Below are 18,782 nucleotides of genomic sequence, written 5' to 3' on the forward strand. Positions count from 1 at the left end.
ATCCTTTCTTTATGTTTTCTCCCTTCACAAAACCCAAAAACACCCCACGCCACCAGCTTCTCCTACCCTCTCCATCACGTCCTATGTTGGGTTAGGGAAGCATGGGATGGGGGATTTCGGGTTTGGAGCTTGGGCTAGCGTTAGGGTCTGGGGAACATAGATCCTTGGTTGGTTGATCTAAGCAAAAATAGTGAGAGGCGTAAGAGAGAGAACAATGAGAGTGGAGAGAGAAAACATTAATGACAATAATCTTTAACTTAACAAAAGGACCATTTTCAATTGATTTAAAAAGATAAATGATCAAAATAAATCTTTTAAAAGATAAACGATCAAACTAAATAAATAAAATTAAGATAAAGAACCAAAAAAGTCATTTGACCTATTTTTTTACTTTGATCTCTTAGTATTGCATTGTTAGATTATATTGGTTTTTCCATCAATTTTTAACCCTAACAATATCAAACTTGCTGTAGCTACTTGTTATGTCTCGAATAGCTTTCGACTTACAGGTATTTTAAGAGAAATTTTGAAGGCAACATCTGAAGCTTATTTGGGTTCGTAAGGCTTGGGTATATTCTTATTTGACTAAAATATGATTTATATCCCTCATAAATTAGCAAATTTTGTAATGATTTTGTGATAAATTTTTTATTGCATTGACTCCCTAGTAAACCAATCATTTTGTTTTTGGTCCCTAACACTTTTTTTAGTTCATGATAAATTAATGAATTTTGTACTTATTCTCGATAATAAGTATGTTTCTCATTTGCTATTAGTCCTTTTGAAAAATACTAATAAGAAATTAAAAAAAATATTCTACAACCAAATAAAAAATTCAATAATTTGTCAGGGATTAAAAAGTGTCAAAGGACCAAAAAGTAAAATTATTGTTGTAATCAGAACTCGATGCGAAGAAAAAAATTATTAGAGAACAAACACAAACATTGAATATTTATAAGGAATCGAAAACATATTTTGACCTTTTTATTTTAATATGTAATGGGTAGTTAATTATATCTTTGCTCAAATGTGTAATTTTGTTAGATGGGTTGGTGTGCTTTTTCTTTTCTTTTAGGTACCTTTGCTTTTTGTTAAATGTGACCTCTCTCATAGTTTATCATATTCCATTAAGTTGAATAAGTTAATATAATAAACTAACAACTCATTTATCCATTTGGTCTCCAAATTATTTTAAATTGTTCAATTTAGTCCATAAATTTTTAAAATATTCAAATTGGATCTTAAGTTTTAAAAAAACGAATCAATTTGGTCTCCAAATTTTTAAGAAATTCAATTTGATCCTTAAATTTTTAAAAGAGTGAATCAATTTGGTTCCTAAATTATTTTAAATGGTTTAATTTGATTCTCTGAGTTCTTAAACATTTGAGGTCCGAAATTATTTATTTTTCAGAATTTGATGACTAAATTAGACTTTTTAAAAATTTGGACACCAAATTTTTTTTTTTTAAGAACTAAAGGACCAAATTGAACCTTTTAAAAATTTGAGAACCAAATTAATAATTAATGCATAAAAAGATTAATTTAATCTGACAAAGATATTTTAAAAGACTATAAAATAAAACTATTTAAACTTAAGAGAGTAATTAAATTAAAGAAAAATAATATAAATAAAGAATCAAAATTCTATTTCAGTCTCGTTTTTACTAAAGTAAATTTCTGCCGAATAAATTGAAAGAGTATAGAACGAAAAGGTAACAAAACATAAAACTGAAATATGCAGAAACTTTGTATTGTGCAATACTGATAAAATAGAAAAAAAAATTATTCAGTTTAAATTAGAAATATATATGATATATAATTACGGTATGATATTTATTTTTGCTTGTGAATTCATAGAAATGAATGATCTTCGAAAACTTTATAGTGGATAGAAGTTGATTCCCATTTCCTAGATATAAAAGGAATTTCACGTATCATATAGTTTAGTTAGGAAAATAATATTCGGACACCCAAAATGTTAAACAATATATAGTGTTAGAAAGATATAAATATTATAAATGTTAAGCCGTGATAACAAAATAGAAAAATAAAAAAAATATCAGTTAAGTGTTTGGAAAAAAAATGAAAGTTCAAATATCATTGCCCTTTACTTTCTGAAGGCTATGCATTTACTTTTTGATTTTTAATCTATTATTCCCTCTCACTTTCTTTCTGCTTTCCATGCTTCTTGATTTTGTCGTACTTACGGCTGTGGTCCTCCTTTGAATTTTCTTTCTGCGTGTTTGCACAGAAAATTCTTCATTAATTGGTGTGCGAGTTTTCTTTTCTTTTCAACTGTGTCTGGTGAAACAGTCAAATGAAATGAAGGCAACGCCCGCCGTGCGTAGATAAAGACCAAAACTTCATGTTTATAAAAATTAAACACTTGAGCCACTAGGTAGCAGCACAAGCAACTGCACCAACTCGACCCTTCCAAAGGCCAATTTTCTAAATTGTGACTATAGGCGAATGCAATATACAACTGTAACACCCCAGCAAATCACACGATGTTGAATATGTTGGCATTAGCCCTCGTAGTAGTAATAATAACCGTAGCTGTTGTACCTCATCAAACCCTTTCCGCCACAACACCAAAACAAGCCCTCCCTGGCTGCAAATCCACCTGTGGAAATGTCCAAATTCCTTATCCATTCGGCATAGGTAACTCTTCAACACCCGGTCACCGACCCTGTTTCTTGGATCGCAAATTCAAGCTTACTTGTGATGGCTCCATATTATATTATGGTAATGTAAGAGTTTCAAACATCAGCTTCCTAAGTCATCAAATAGACCTATTGGCCTCTTTCGCATCGCTTTGCCACCAGCAAAACGGAAGCGAACTCCCCAAGTCCTACCATCTTCGCACTGGCAGTTTCAGCATTTCAAGCAACGAAAACAAGTTACTAACCGTTGGCAGCGATAGCTATGGCTACGTAAATAGTTATTTCAACGGGGAGTCATATTCAACTGGGTGCTTAACGAGCTCTCATGGCAACACAAAGAGGATCAAAAACGGAACGTGCTCGGGCATAGGGTGTTGCCAGGTGGATATTCCTCCTGGAATGAGGAACATCACTCTGCGGGCAAGAGTTTTCCACAATTCAACGCTAGATTGGGGAAACTGCAGCTATTCATTTGTAGTCAAAAATGGCTTTTATAATTTTTCTACTACTGACATACAAAGCTTCCCACACAAGAAGATCCCATTGGTTCTGGATTGGACCGTGGGAAACAAAAGCTGTGATGATTCCAATAGTAAAGGCAATGAGGCCTGCAAGTGGAATAGCTATTGCGACGACAAGGACACTGATTTTGGTTATCGATGCAGATGTAAAGATGGCTATGAAGGAAACCCATATCTTGGCTGTACAGGTAATTTAATTTAGAAAAGTAATATTCCAACACCCTGTGGCTAATATTTTAAACAACTCGTTGACACCTCATTTTTCTTTATCATTTCCTTTTTTCTCTGGGTTTATATTAGTATATGTTGCATATGAGTGTCCATGAATTATTTTCTTTTAATTTACTCCCCCAAAGATTAATTTACCTATCTCCTTTATATGACTCTCATCATTCACAATTTTACATACTTCTGCAATTATATGCCACTGTTTTCGTTTTGGTAGTTTGCTTTATTAATTGAAGTTCTATGTTATTTCTATATGGGATTTGCAGACATTGACGAATGTAAGACAGACAATCATACATGCATAAGTGAACAAAATTGTGTCAACACCATTGGATCCCATACATGTTTCTGTCCAAAGGGGCTTTCCGGAAATGGAACAAAGGAAGAAGGGTGCCACAAACGAGATGTAGTTCCGAAGGTTGTCATAGGTAAGCAATTACGGTTTATTTATTGTTTTCATTTTAACTTAGCTCTGTTTATTCTGTATGTATGCTGCTGATACTAGTTCAGAGAAGAATTCAAGATTTGTGTTTGACATATTCTGAATGCAGGAGTAGGAGCAGCAATTGTTATTCTGTTTGTGGGCACTACCTCATTGTACTTGATATACCAGAAAAGGAAACTCGTCAAACTTAGAGAGAAATACTTTCAGCAGAATGGTGGTTCCATTTTGCTACAGCAACTCTCTACAAGTGAAAACTCCTCCCGAATTACTCAAATTTTCACAGAAGAAGAACTAAAGAAAGCAACCAACAACTTCGACGAGAGCTTAATCATTGGTAGTGGAGGTTTTGGAACTGTTTTCAAAGGATATCTTGCAGATAACAGAGTTGTTGCTGTCAAAAAGTCCAAAATAGTTGATGAAAGCCAAAAGGAACAATTCATTAACGAGGTGATTGTTCTATCCCAAATCAATCATAGGAATGTGGTCAAACTCTTGGGATGCTGTTTAGAGAGAGAAGTTCCTTTACTGGTTTATGAATTTGTTAATAATGGTACCCTTTATGATTTTATACACACTGAAAGAAAGGTAAATAATGAAACTTGGAAAACCCATCTGAGGATAGCAGCAGAGTCAGCTGGAGCACTATCATATCTTCACTCAGCAGCCTCAATACCAATTATCCACAGAGATGTCAAGACTGCTAACATACTCTTGGATAACACTTATACTGCCAAAGTGTCTGATTTTGGAGCTTCAAGATTGGTACCAATTGATCAAACAGAAATAGCCACAATGGTGCAAGGAACTTTTGGTTACCTGGATCCAGAGTACATGCGTACAAGCCAACTAACTGAGAAAAGTGATGTCTATAGCTTTGGGGTAGTGCTTGTAGAGTTGCTAACGGGGGAGAAACCTTATTCTTTTGGCAAACCAGAGGAGAAAAGAAGTCTTACTAACCACTTTTTGTCTTGCTTGAAAGAGGATCGCCTGTTTGATATTGTTCAAATTGGCATTGTGAATGAAGAAAATAAAAAGGAGATCATGGAGGTTGCTATTCTTGCTGCAAAGTGCTTGAGACTCAACGGGGAGGAAAGGCCTAGCATGAAGGAAGTGGCAATGGAGTTGGAGGGAATAAGGATAATGGAGAAGCATCCCTGGATTAATACAGACCAAAATGTTGAGGAGACTCAACACCTTCTTCACGAGGCATCATCTAGCATTTATGAGCTTGGTGATAGCAGCAGCCATCAATATGCTGGGTATGATAGCATTAGGGATCATGTACTGATTGCTTTGGATGATGGAAGATGATCAATTATGCATGGCAGCATACAGTCTATTTTATAACAACACCAATTAGTTGATTACATGAGTGTACCTGTCTTGGTTCATCTTAATAAATTCCATTTCTGTTGGCTTTTCAAGACAAAAAAAGTTGTTTCCATGAGTGTGTAGTTGTATGTTTGTATTTATTCAAATATGTTTATGCAGAAATTTTTAAGTCCTTGATTATATAGAATGTACTTTGGTAGATGCAAAAAAATGCCTAGGAATTCAAACTTCATTCATGATGGAATGACCGAGTGTCTACGCTGGTTTTTTTTTTTTTTTGGTCAGCATTGTCCAGGCTTGTTATATGCATTGTTGCTACCAATGCATCGCATAATTAATATGTTTTCACTACTCAATTCTTAAATTTTATGACAGCGTTAGGGATCATGAACTGATTGCTTTGGATGATGGAAGATGATTACTATGCATGGCAGCATACACTACTCAATTTTATTATATCAATGTTATGTTTCAGTCTCTTGTAATCTTTATGAAGAATCCAATTATTTCTTTTCATGAGTGTGTATCTGTGTTTGTTATGTATTGAAATATGTTTATGCAGAGAGGTTAAAGACCTTAACTATATATACACTGTACTTTGCTGGAAGAAATAAAGCGCCTAGGGATTCAAACTTCAATCATGATGGATTGAATGATGGTTTACCCATGTTGTATACTGCATTGTAACATTGCTCAATTATTATCATTTATTTAGCTACACGCACATATATACATAGATATGTTTGCAACCTTCATCTGATCTTCATGTAGGACGCAAAAGCAATGATCTTCTACCATATGTGATTTTGCAACCTTTCCCAACACTCGTCGCAGCATAAGCGAGGGCAAGGTCTCAAAATAAGAGCTTTGATCTAATACCATATTAGATTTCATCTTAAAATATGAGATCGTGCGTGAATTTTGAAAAGTTCAGCCCATGTTATGTATTGGACATTTTTCATCTCAAGAATGATTGGGACATGATTCTTGATGTTAGATACAACAAGAGGAGGTTCAAAAATCTTTCTCTAAGCAATCTGATACCATGAAAGAAATTGTTTCCCTCCAATAATTCATTAAGCATCATTAAGCTTTGGTTTAGTATCAACAGGGGTAGGTGATGACTTACAAAAAAACATGCCAACATGATCAATAATATCCATGGCACCTTAGTGCTAGCGTGTTAGATTTCATCTTAAAATCAATTGACATTAAGTGAAGTTATCCAATAAATATATAAGTTGCACTTCAAGAAGTGAGGCAGCTAATGTGAAATTTGGGTATTTTTCAACAAGAAGTCAAAAGATGAAAAAAGGAAAAATATGTAAGTTTATTTTTAAAAAAGTAAACTAGTGTTGTTTACTTTAGAGAACTGGTTGGGGTTTACAAAAATTCTTTATTTATTTGTATAAACTATTGTGCTATGAACTTACCTTTGTTTCTCCATCACTTAACTTACACGGTAATTGAAATATTATTTTAGAAAAAATAAATCCATGTATAAAAATAAGTTAGTTTATCTTTATATATATAGAAACTCAAAAACTAATCAATCTATTGATTAAGCTGCAATCAAGAAATTATATTAATGAACACATTTTAATAAAAAAACGAAATTCAAATAATCTGTCACTAATAAACAATACTATATTATATTGCTAGCAAATATTATTGGTTCAATATTTTATATGAATTAAAATTTTACAAAAAATTATAATAATTTTGAATAGCATTACAGACCATAGAAAATAAAAAGATATTTATAATGATACGAATATTTTTTGTAAAGAGAAGCAGCATGTGGAAATGTGTAAGTGTTTGTAGAATTCAATTTAATATCTCTAAAAAATTATGTCAGCTTAAATGTGTGATTTTTTATAGGAATTTTTTCATATTTAATATTTGTAGTTATTATATTTTGTTTCTGATATTTTATATTTGGATTTGTATAATTTATAATTTTTACCTAGATAAAAATAATATTGGCAGAATATCAATATTTTAAACCTATTTATAAATTTAAATAGCATACTATATATATATATATATATATATATATATATATATATATATATATATATATATATATATTCCCACCTACCAATTTTTCATAAGGTTGAGTACGACTGTACAGTGTAACCTGTACCCGTATCACGTAGCAAAGAATATTGCGAATTATTTGACTGTGTCGGACTTTGAGGTCTTGAGCCATTTCAAATAATCTCCATTACTCTACTCCGATCCAAGCGCAATCTGCTTCCAAGAACCGTTCATAGAATTGTGTGTAAAACATTAAGAAATTTTCTAGATTATCAATTATAGGAAATCAATAGGATCTTGAAACATGTGATTCTTACAAATAATAGATAATTAGGTACTGCATACCTTTTTTCATAGGAAGATTTCTCTTCGGTATATTTTGATTTTCTTGAAAAAGAGAGAAATAAGATTTCACTTCCATAGACATTTTTTTCTGTCTCTCTCTACGTTCATGATAACTATGGGAGAGAGAAAATATTTTTCTGTCAGGAAGGATACCTTATTTCACGTTAGTGATATTAACCCTCATTTATAACCATTACTCCCATCAAGTAGTAGTTACCTCTAGACACTTTTTCTAATTAACTCAATTACAATTTAACCCTTAATTATTAATTATTTATTTATTAGTCCCTACGTAAGTCACATGTCTCTCACATAAGACATTAATTCTAACATTCTCCCACTTGACTCATGTGACATTAATAAACATTATGGACTAAATAAATAAATAGATTAACTAACATAATGCGCATTAAAAATGACTAGATTGTTTTATATATTGAGTACATCATAATTTCATGATTAAGAATAGGAACCAATTCGAGTCATGGCGTTTGTACATCATTAGTTAGGAGTACATAATTGGTCCAACATAATGTCTTCATTCAAGACAAAACCTGTTAATATTACTCTAACACAAACATGCATGCAAACATAGAGAACATGTAATCAGAAACATATCATAATTGAGCTCAAAGTGTCACTAAAATGCATAAGATAAATTACACTTAATGATCATCAATAACAATAATGGCCATACTTTCAACATGTTTTATAATGTCTTGGGCGGTAATCCCTTATTCAAAGGATCAGCTATCATAAGATTTGTGCTAATATGCTCTATTGACACTCTTTATTTCTGAACTTATTCCTTCACGATAAAGTACTTCAATTCCATATGCTTAGCATCCTTAGAGTACTTGTCGTTCTTACAAAATTATTGTTGCGGAGTTATCACAATACATTTTCAGCGGCCTAGCAATACTGTTGACAATTCCAAGTCCTGAAATAAAGTTCCACAACCAATTAGTCTGAATTGTAGCCTCAAAACATACTACAAATTCAGCTTTCAGATGCAACAACAACTGATGCATACAAAATTGCTTCCATTTGTTTTCGTTCCATATCATTTTTAGGACATTGTGCGAGACTAAATTTGTTTCCTTTCTAAATTAGAACAGGTGATGTTAAACACCTCTCCATCTTGAATATCTCTAGTACTTCATTGATATATGCTTTATGAGGTAAGCCTAACAATCCTTGTGATCTATTACGGAATATTTCTATCCCTATCACATAGCTTACCTCACCCATATCTTTCTCTTCAAAGTTTCTAAAGACAAATTTCTTAGTCTCATGAAGAAGACCAATATCATTAGTTGCAAGCAAGATATCATCAATATACAGAATTAGAAAATAACCTTACTCCCACTAACCTTCAGATACATACATCGATCAACAATATTTCCCTTAAATCTAAATGAAACAATGGTATCATTAAACCTCAAATACCATTGGCGGGAAGCTTACTTTAAGACTGTATATTGATTTCTTTAGTTTGCACACTATGTGTTCCTTTCCCTCAACTAAGAACCCCATTGGTTGGTCCATATAAACATTCTCCTCTAAATCTCCATTAAGAAATGTAGTTTTCACATCCATCTAATGTAGCTCCAAGTCATAATGGGCTTCTAATGTCATGATAATCATGAAATAATCCTTTCATGAGATCGGTGAAAACATCTCTTTATAATCAATGTCATCTTTCCGAGTAAATCATTTAGCAACAAGTCTAGCCTTGTAACTTTCAAGGTTGCCATAAGAGTCACGTTTAGTCTTGAAGACTCACTTACAACCAACTCTCTTACAATCCTTTGGAAATTATACAAGGTCCCAAACACCATTATGTTCCATGGAATTTGTCTCTTCTTTCATGACATTTAACCACTTCTTAAAATTATCACATCTTGTGAAAACGAAACTAAATCATTATCATTAATGCTTAAGTATATTTCCATTTCATGTAGGTATACTACATAGTCATTTGAAATAATTGGTCTCCTTTCTCTTTGAGACCTCCTTAATGCTACTTCTTGCAGTTCTTCCACAATAGGTTCATTATCTATCATGGACTCATTATTGTTTTGTGCTTCTTCATTATTGTTTGTAACAATAACTAAAGGAGCAATCACCTTACTGCTAGAGGCACAAGCTAAAGGGACTTGCACCCTAACTTCTTTAATTTCCACCTCTCGTGGAACTTTACTCCCACTGATTTCACCATTTTCAATGAACCTTGCATTTTCAGTTTCGATAATTCTCACACTATGATTAGGACAATGAAACATATACCCCTTTGAATTTTTTGGATATCCAATGAAATATTCACTGATTGTTCTTGTATCCAATTTTCTTTCTTGCGGATTATAAATCCTTATTTCTACCTGGCAACCCTAAACATGCAGGTGCCTTATACTAGGTGTCCTATTTGTCCATAGTTCAAAAGGTGTCTTTGGAACTGCCTTACTAGGAACCCTATTCAACAAATACATGGTAGTTTTCAAAGCATACATCCACAAAGATACGGGTAAAGTTGAATTGATTAACATACTCCTAACCATATCCATTAAAGATCTGTTACGTCTTTCTGATACACCATTTTGTTGTGGTGTACCAGCATTGTGTATTGCGCACAAATGTCACGTTTCTGAAGAAGCTTAGCAAGTGGACCTGGGTGTTGCACAATTTCATCATATCTTCCGTAATACACACCACCTCTATCATATCTAATAATTTTCATCTTTTTGTCTAATTGCCTTTTTACTTTATTCTAGTAAATTTCTAAGGCATCCACTGCCTGAGAAATCTCAAGCAGTAAGTAGACATAATCGTAACGTGAATAATCATCAATAATGGTGATAAAGTATCATTCCTTTCTGAAAGAACTAACATCAAAAGGTCCATAAATATCAGTATGCACATTTTCAAGAAACTGAGTGCTTCTTGTAGCTTCTTTCTTTGTATGTTTTACTTGTTTTCCCTTAATACAACCCACACAAATATTTAGATCCATAAAATCTAGATAAGGAAGAATTTCATTCTTTATTAATCTTTTCATCCTTTCTCTAGAAATGTTACCTAAACATTTATACCACAAGAAAACAGATCTTTCATTCACTAAATTAAGTTTAGTGCCAACATTATGATGCAAAGTTAAAACAGTTTCAGCATACAAACTATCTAATTTCAATTTATATAAACCATCACAAAGAATACCAGTACCAATGAGATGATTATGCTTAAATAAATTGAAACATCCATTAACAAAATCAAAAGAGTATCCAGTAATATCAAGTTTAGATGATGAAACTAAATTCCTAGATAAACTAGGTACATAAAGAGTTTCCAATAAATCTAAATGATATCCAGTGTCGAGTTTTAAACAATAAGTCTTGATTGCTTACACTGGAGTTTCACTCTATTCCCCATGAAGACGAACTTCTCATTTGGGCTTAAGGTTTGGATTGTAAGGAATCCTTACATAATGTTAGAAACATGAGTCGTACATCCAGAATTAATCTACCATGTATTATGAGGAACTTCAGTTAAGTTTGATTCAAAACATACATAAGCATTAAGCTCACCTTTCTTTTCGAACCAAGACTTACACTTTAGACAATCTTTCTGGAAATGTCCTGATTTCCTACAAAATTGACAACTATTGCCCTTTGATACCTTTTTCTGGATTTGCAAAGAGTCGTCATTTATCTTTAATGACCCTTTGCCTTTATCATGCTTCTTCACAAATTTCTTTTCAGCTCCTTGATTCCCTTGGTGGCTTGCATAATGGACTGAGTGACTTCCTTGATTCTTAAGCCTCATTTCTTCCTAAACTAACATACTGTGCAATTCATGCACATTTCATTTATCTTTCATGGTATTATAGCTCATTTGGAATGGGCTATACTCAGACGATAATGAGTTCAAAATAAACTAAAACAAGAAAGTTCTCATTCGCAGTCATTCCCAAGGTCTTAAGTCTTACTGTAATATTTTCATCTCAATCACATGTTCATACATAGTACGTAAACCATCAAACTTCATGGTGGTCAATGTACTCATTAATGTCTCAGCAACAAACTTATTAGTTGTTTGAGAGCGCTCTCCCACTGACCCCATAAACCTTTTAGCACTTTTAATTTTAGAGAGAGTTGTCTTAATATTGTATACAACAGTCATTCTCATCAATATTAAGCTGAGTCTGTTAGATCTTTTCCAAGCTTTATAATGGGTTTTCTCTTCATTGCTACTAACATCAATAATAGTAACAAACTTCTGTTCCAACATAGCAAGATCATGATCCAAAACACCAAGGTGAAATTGGACTTGCTCATTCCAGTTAGAGAAGTTAAGTCCATTAAAATTGACACTAATGATACATAAAAATTCAGTTAATTGAGAACATGTATTACATAATACAATTCACATAAGTGTTTTGAGACATAAAATACATGTTATACATATGATTCATTTAGATAACGGTCAATGTATATTGATGTTTTCCTTTGGGTGATACACCAACACACAACATACAAACATGATGATGCTAATAAAAATTCTTAACATTATTTGGCAATTAAATATGCACCAATTAGTAATATCTATTTCCTTTGGGTATATAAATAAAACTAATGATACACACAAATTGCCTACAATTATATTCATTAATTATAAGAACAACTAATCAACTTTTGGGCGATCCATAAATGCCTTATAACAATGAATTTTAATTACCCATAATCCAATAATCATATAATTTAGCATCCATTATTCTATGAGTAATTGAAATAATCATTAATTTGGAATTAAATAACCTTATAAATTTGACCACTTTGGTGACTAATAAATTCAACATACATTTAATTCTAACCAAATATATATGACCTGCACATAGTTATTGCTATTAACAATTCAAAGCCATTTTTTTAATTTCATTCCAAGCCATAAAATAATATTCACATTTATTTGTGTTTTACATTCAAACACGTTCAAAGAAATATGTAGCATATATATATATATATATATATACTACCAATAATTTCAAAGCATTCAGGTTAATTTAATTCTAACATATAAATTTTCAATCCTTTAATGACAATCAATAATAATTTTTTGAGAAAAAAAAACAACTGGAATTGAAAATAGCAAAATAAGGTTGCAAATAGCAATTTTCAAAATTTCCACTTCCTCCCTTCCCTGAACGTACGTGCTGGCGCAACTTTTCAAAAAGAAACTTGGGGTGGGTCACTTTCTCCACATTATATGTTAAAGGGAAAAAAAAATACCAACACCAACCACCATTGATGACACATAAGGGATTTCGCTTTTTCTTACTTTCCTTCCATTAAGATAAAAAAATAAAAAAACGCCCATGGCAGCTATCACGGAAACATGATGATGCCCATAACTCCATTATAAATAAAAACTGGCTGCCTCAATGGCTTTCAAATTAAATTAGATACCACAAAAAGATAAATATGAAATCTTTCTCCAAATTTAATATATATAATCCAAAGTACCCACTAATTAAATACAAATATCATAAGTTAATATAATTTTATGTATTCATACCCTTTTTCAATATAAGATTTCATAATTGCAGCGGGAAAAAATCCCTAAATTTCATAAGTAGGATTCATGCATAATTGGGAGAAATTAAATCATTCTTAAAAAATCATAAATTTCATAACACACGCTCTGATACTACATGTAAAATATTAAGGGATTTCTTAGATGATCAATGATAGAAAATCAAGTATGTACCTATAATTTTCTCTGGCGTAGTACTTTCATTTTCTTGGAAGAGGAGAAAAATAAAATTTCACTTCTTCAGACCTTTATTTCTGTCTCTCTCACGTTGGTGATGACGATGACTAAAAGAAAACACTTTTGTGTGAGAAAGGGAACCTTATTTTATGTTAGTAGTATTAATCTCATTTTATAATTAGTACTCCCATCAAATAACAATTACCTCTAAAAATTTCTCCTAATTAATCTAATTACAATTTAACTCTTAATTATTAATTATTTATTTCACATAAAATATTATTCTAATATTATCTGGCTGTCACTACTACTCCAAGCCCATGGCCCTTGGATGTTTGATAGAATATATAATAATCAGAAATGTCTTTATCATAAAAAACATCATAATTACATTAGAATTATAATTAAAATAAAGGAATGTCACGTTTCATATATACTTTTTGACGACCATGCATATACTTTTTGACCTCTTTTTCCTTCTCTCACTTTTTCCACCTATCAGTGCTTCTTAGTTTCGCCATGCTTACGAACTCTCTATACGTCATCTCACTTTCTTTCTCTTATCCTTACCTCTTAATTCTGCCATGCTGACGCTATCCAAGTTCATGTATCTTATCGCATTCTTACCTGGAACTTTCTTTCTTAACTTTTAGGTCAGAAAAATTCAATAATTTTTGGAGATTTGTCAATATCTTTCTCCCTCTCTCACTTTCTTTATGCGAGCACTGTGTCTGATCACTGTTCAGTCTTCCATCTTCCTCAACTCAAATGAACACTGTAGAAAAAAAAAACAAAAATTTCAAGTTTATAAATAAATGAAACTCTTAAGCCACTAGGCAGCCCAAGTTGTGAGTGATAAAATTGAGTCCAAGAAAACAATGGGATTGAATGTCCCGCAGAGGCAACTAACCCTTCTGTTGCTGATTGCGTTAGCAGCAGCTGAAAAAACCCTACATGGCTGCCGAAGCACTTGCGGAAGCGTTTCATCAATTCCGTATCCATTTGGCATAGGCAACTCTTCTGTCACCGGTGAAAACTGTTTCTTGGAGAGGGCATTGATGCTCACTTGCATAAACTCCACTTTATATCTCGGAAACGGTAACGTCCAAATTCTGGACATAACCCTCGACAGTAAAATGGTCGTGCTTGCCTTCATCTCGAAAGTTTGCAAAATCGAATCTTTTGGTAGAGTAGACACGAAAGGTAACGAAGCCAGTCTCACAACTCCGGCTTTTACCGTCTCTAGCGAGGACAACAAGTTCGTAACCGTAGGGTGCGATACCTATGGCTATCTCAACAGCTTTAACAACGACATCAGGTCTCGAATGGGGTGCTTCACAAGGTTTTTTTTTTTTTTTACTAAATATGTTTCTTTTTGTTATAAATATAAAAATGTTTGAATCTATTTCAGCAAAATTTCAGTAGATTCTCATGAAATTGAAATATATTTTTTTTAGTTGAATGAAGGTTGAAACATTGGAACTTCCATACATGATTTTTTACATCAATTATATATATGAATGTTGTAAAATAATCACATTTTACATTAATTATATGTATTAATGATGTAAAAAAAGTTAAATTTATATTATATTTATTATTATTGATTCAGATTTAGCCGAATTTATATCTAAGACAAAAAATAAATTTCAATTTTATGAGCATGAAAAACATACTAATTTTTTTTATAGAAACTAAATATTTTTATATTCTGTGACCGTAAAAAATAATATATTTTAATTTTATTAAAATTGTTAATTTGTTAATTTTTATTAATAAGAAGATTAAATTCACAATTTTTTTTCCTTAATTTTTTTTAATTATTCCATCAATCTTAAATTTCCGTGCTTGACAAGGTGTGACACCATAGAGAGTGTGCAAAGCATGCAGGAAGATGGAAAGTGTACGGGGATAGGGTGTTGCCAGATGGATATACCTCCTCGAATGAAGAATATTAGCATACAAGCATTCAGCTATTACAATTTCAATTACTCTTCGGACTTCAACAAATGCGGCTATTCTTTTGTGGCAAAAAACGGCAACTATACTTTCTCGATGAAACATTTAAAATCGGTACCATTCGATAAGGCTCCCATGGTTGTTGATTGGGCAGTTGGAAAACAGTGTTTCAATTCCAAGGGTAAAGCATGCAAGAGTAATAGCGTTTGTGAGAACTCGCCCTCGGGATATGGCTACCGATGCAAATGTAAAAAAGGCTTTGAGGGAAACCCGTACCATCCGGATGGTTGCAAAGGTAATTAATTTATGCTAAGAATTAAACCTTTATGTTCTTTCTCCTTGATTGTTATTTGCTCTACCCCTTAGGAACAATAGCTACTTCGACCACAGGGACGCTGATTATGGTTACTTGCACAGACTATTGCAACCATATACCACGGTTTTCATTATTTTTAGTTACATTTGATGAGAAATAAATAAAATCTAATAAAAATTTATTATTTATGCAAATAATCAAATTCAAGTAATATTTTAATGTTTTAATTTTAACTTCAATATATTAATCACTTATTCCCAATCATTTTGTTGGCAAAGAAAATACTTATATTCAATTATCAATGTTGATTGGCAGTGTCTTTTACAAAAGAAACCTTTTTTTTTTCAAATATGATCCATTAAAAATAATTCGTAATTAATTATGAGATCTTCATAATCAATTATTTAACTCAATAAATTTCTTTTACTATTTTTTTTATTTTTCTTAAACTAAATAGTCTTATTTTTTACTATATTTTTTTTTCTATTTTTCATCCAACTTCTTTGTTTTCTACGAAACATATATCATTTGAATCGGTGTAATTGGGTGATGACAATGATTAATTATTGACTTATTTAGTAGAGTGCAAGACACATATTTACTATATATGAAAACTAACCACATTTATTTTGATTAAAAAATGTTCTTATTTATATTTTTTAACATAAGATCTAACCTAATATAATAAATGTAGCACAAATGATGTTACTATATATTGAAAAAAAATGACCTAATATTCTCTTATCAAGAATCTTTTATTGAATTTATTGAAAAAAATGATGTTACTATTTATTATTGGACTAGACCAAATTAAGATCAGACTTAAATTTTTAAATCTCAATTCATATCATATATCAGAATGTTTTAGCTAGTTAGCTCCTTAGTTGCACCCCATTTATTTGCCTTTAGAAATTTAGTATCCTATCACAAAAACAAAATCTCTTTAGTAAGTTCTTTGTTATTTCTATTTGTGATTTGCAGACATTGACGAATGTAAGACAGGCAGTCATACATGCATAAGTGAAAAAAATTGTCTCAACACCAACGGATCCCACATATGTTTGTGTCCAAAATCAGGAAATGGAACAAAGGGATCAGAAGGGTGCCACCAACAAGAAGTTGTTACCAAGGTTGTCATAGGTAAGCGCATGCAATTGTTTTATTTTCCTCTTCAACTCTTGTAATTTATTTTGATGTATCTGTGTTCATTCAGTTAATATGCTACTAAGATAAGAGTCATGTCCAAATAAACTTTTCAATAAGTATTTATAACAGAAAAGATAAAATGAATTGAATTTCTTTCAAATATTAAAATCGACTTTAAGTATTTCAAATTTTGTACATGTTATTTCTTTTAATAACTTCTTTAAAAGCTAAAATACCTAACTTAATTTTAAATTACGAAAGAAATTTCATTTTATTTTCATATTTTTTTTCACTTATGAGTCTTTATTGAAAACTTTATTCAAGCTTAGTTCAAAAACAATTCAAGAATATTCGTGTTTGACTTATTCTGACCGCAGGAGTAGGAGCGGGAATTGTTATTCTATTTGTGGGGACGACCTCATTGTACTTGATATACCAGAAAAAGAAACTCAACAAACTCAGAGAGAAATACTTTCAGCAGAATGGTGGTTCCATTTTGCTACAGAAACTCTCTACAAGAGAAAACTCCTCCCAAATTCAAATTTTCACAGTGGAACAACTAAATAAGGCCACCGACAACTTTGACGAGAGCTTAATCATTGGCAAAGGAGGTTTTGGCACAGTTTTCAAAGGACACCTAGCAGATAACAGAATTGTTGCTATCAAGAAGTCCAAAATAGTTGATAAGAGCCAAAGCGAACAATTTGCTAACGAGGTGATTGTTCTATCCCAAATCAATCATAGAAATGTGGTCAAACTCTTGGGATGTTGTTTAGAGACAGAAGTTCCTTTACTGGTTTATGAATTTGTTAACAATGGTACCCTTTTTGATTTTATACACACCGAAAGAAAGGTAAATAATGAAACTTGGAAAACGCGTGTAAGGATAGCAGCAGAGGCAGCTGGAGCTCTAACATATCTGCACTCAGAAGCCTCAATAGCCATTATCCACAGAGATGTGAAGACTGCTAACATCCTCTTAGATAACACTTACACTGCAAAAGTGTCTGATTTTGGAGCTTCAAGATTGGTACCAATTGATCAAGCAGAAATAGCCACAATGGTGCAAGGAACTTTTGGTTACCTGGATCCAGAGTACATGCGTACAAGCCAACTAACTGAGAAAAGTGATGTCTACAGCTTTGGGGTAGTGCTTGTAGAGCTGCTAACAGGGGAGAAACCATATTCTTTTGGCAAGCCAGAAGAGAAAAGAAGTCTCACTAACCACTTTTTGTCTTGCTTGAAAGAGGATCGCCTATCTGATGTTGTTCAAGATGGCATTATGAATGAAGAAAATAAAAAGGAGATCATGGAGGTTGCTATTCTTGCTGCAAAGTGCTTGAGACTCAATGGGGAGGAAAGGCCTAGCATGAAGGAAGTGGCTATGGAGTTGGAGCGAATGAGGCTAACCGAGAAGCATCCTTGGATAAATACATTCCAAAATCCAGAGGAGGCTCAGTTGCTTCAAAAGGGATCATCTAGCCTGTGTGTATCAGGTGATAGCGGCAGCCATCAATACACTGGGTATGACAGCATTAATGATCATGCACAAATTGCTTTCGATGATGGAAGATAATTAATTATGGCTAAGCAGCATACGCTCCAGTTTGCTTCAAAGTTCTGTTACAACCTTCTGTATTCATGATGAAAAATCCATTGAGTTGTTTTCATGAGTGTGTATTTGTGTGTATTTATGTATTGAACTATGTTATGTAGTAAAGTTAAAGACTTAAAATTATATATATGCAATGCGCTTACTTCAATCACGATGGATTGACTAATTGTCTACGTACGTACGGTTCTTATAAAATGTGTTGCTGCCAATTCATTGTATAATTAACATGTTTTATGTTCTATTTACATGCACATCCCAAATCAACATACGCACTCAGACGTGTGAAACCCTCCTCATTTCGATTCAATCATATCTAGCGAAGCAAAGGATCATTCTCCTCCTATTGCTACGTGATTTTATTTATTAATTTGTAGGTCAGAATAATACAAAGAAACCCAGAGATGACTAT

The 18,782-nt window shown here is 32.3% G+C and overlaps 2 protein-coding genes across 3 annotated transcripts; both read left to right on the forward strand.

Annotated features, from left to right (window-relative positions):
* Positions 1-2,240: 2,240 nt before the first annotated feature.
* Positions 2,241-5,576, forward strand: LOC106795446 (putative wall-associated receptor kinase-like 16). The gene is made up of 3 exons (XM_026125084.2): positions 2,241-3,372; positions 3,679-3,840; positions 3,964-5,576. Exons 1-3 carry the CDS (start codon positions 2,508-2,510, stop codon positions 5,166-5,168), a joined length of 2,232 nt encoding a protein of 743 aa, XP_025980869.1. The 5' UTR covers positions 2,241-2,507; the 3' UTR covers positions 5,169-5,576.
* Positions 5,577-14,011: 8,435 nt separating this feature from the next.
* LOC100784078 (wall-associated receptor kinase 2) lies at positions 14,012-18,521 on the forward strand. 2 transcript variants are annotated; one of them, XM_014765247.2, is made up of 4 exons: positions 14,012-14,679; positions 15,194-15,591; positions 16,594-16,752; positions 17,136-18,521. In XM_014765247.2, exons 1-4 carry the CDS (start codon positions 14,216-14,218, stop codon positions 18,332-18,334), a joined length of 2,220 nt encoding a protein of 739 aa, XP_014620733.1. In that variant the 5' UTR covers positions 14,012-14,215; the 3' UTR covers positions 18,335-18,521. The 2 variants fall into 2 exon arrangements, with proteins under 2 accessions (XP_014620733.1, XP_014620734.1); XM_014765248.2 differs by having other exon boundaries at positions 14,012-14,655.
* The last annotated feature ends 261 nt before the right edge of the window (positions 18,522-18,782 follow it).

The sequence above is a fragment of the Glycine max genome, chromosome 13 (assembly GCF_000004515.6).
Source record: "Glycine max cultivar Williams 82 chromosome 13, Glycine_max_v4.0, whole genome shotgun sequence".
Classification (NCBI taxonomy): Eukaryota; Viridiplantae; Streptophyta; class Magnoliopsida; order Fabales; family Fabaceae; genus Glycine; species Glycine max.

What these genes read in the sequence shown, in the direction of transcription:
- LOC100784078 (XM_014765247.2), top strand. Translation starts at nt 14,216, where the DNA reads ATGGGATTGAATGTCCCGCAGAGGCAACTAACCCTTCTGTTGCTGATT. An exon ending in CGAATGGGGTGCTTCACAAG is followed by an intron (nt 14,680 to 15,193) that starts GTTTTTTTTTTT and finishes GTGCTTGACAAG; the next exon opens with GTGTGACACCATAGAGAGTG. An exon ending in CCATCCGGATGGTTGCAAAG is followed by an intron (nt 15,592 to 16,593) that starts GTAATTAATTTA and finishes TGTGATTTGCAG; the next exon opens with ACATTGACGAATGTAAGACA.
- LOC106795446 (XM_026125084.2), top strand. Translation starts at nt 2,508, where the DNA reads ATGTTGAATATGTTGGCATTAGCCCTCGTAGTAGTAATAATAACCGTA. An exon ending in CCCATATCTTGGCTGTACAG is followed by an intron (nt 3,373 to 3,678) that starts GTAATTTAATTT and finishes TGGGATTTGCAG; the next exon opens with ACATTGACGAATGTAAGACA. An exon ending in AGTTCCGAAGGTTGTCATAG is followed by an intron (nt 3,841 to 3,963) that starts GTAAGCAATTAC and finishes TTCTGAATGCAG; the next exon opens with GAGTAGGAGCAGCAATTGTT.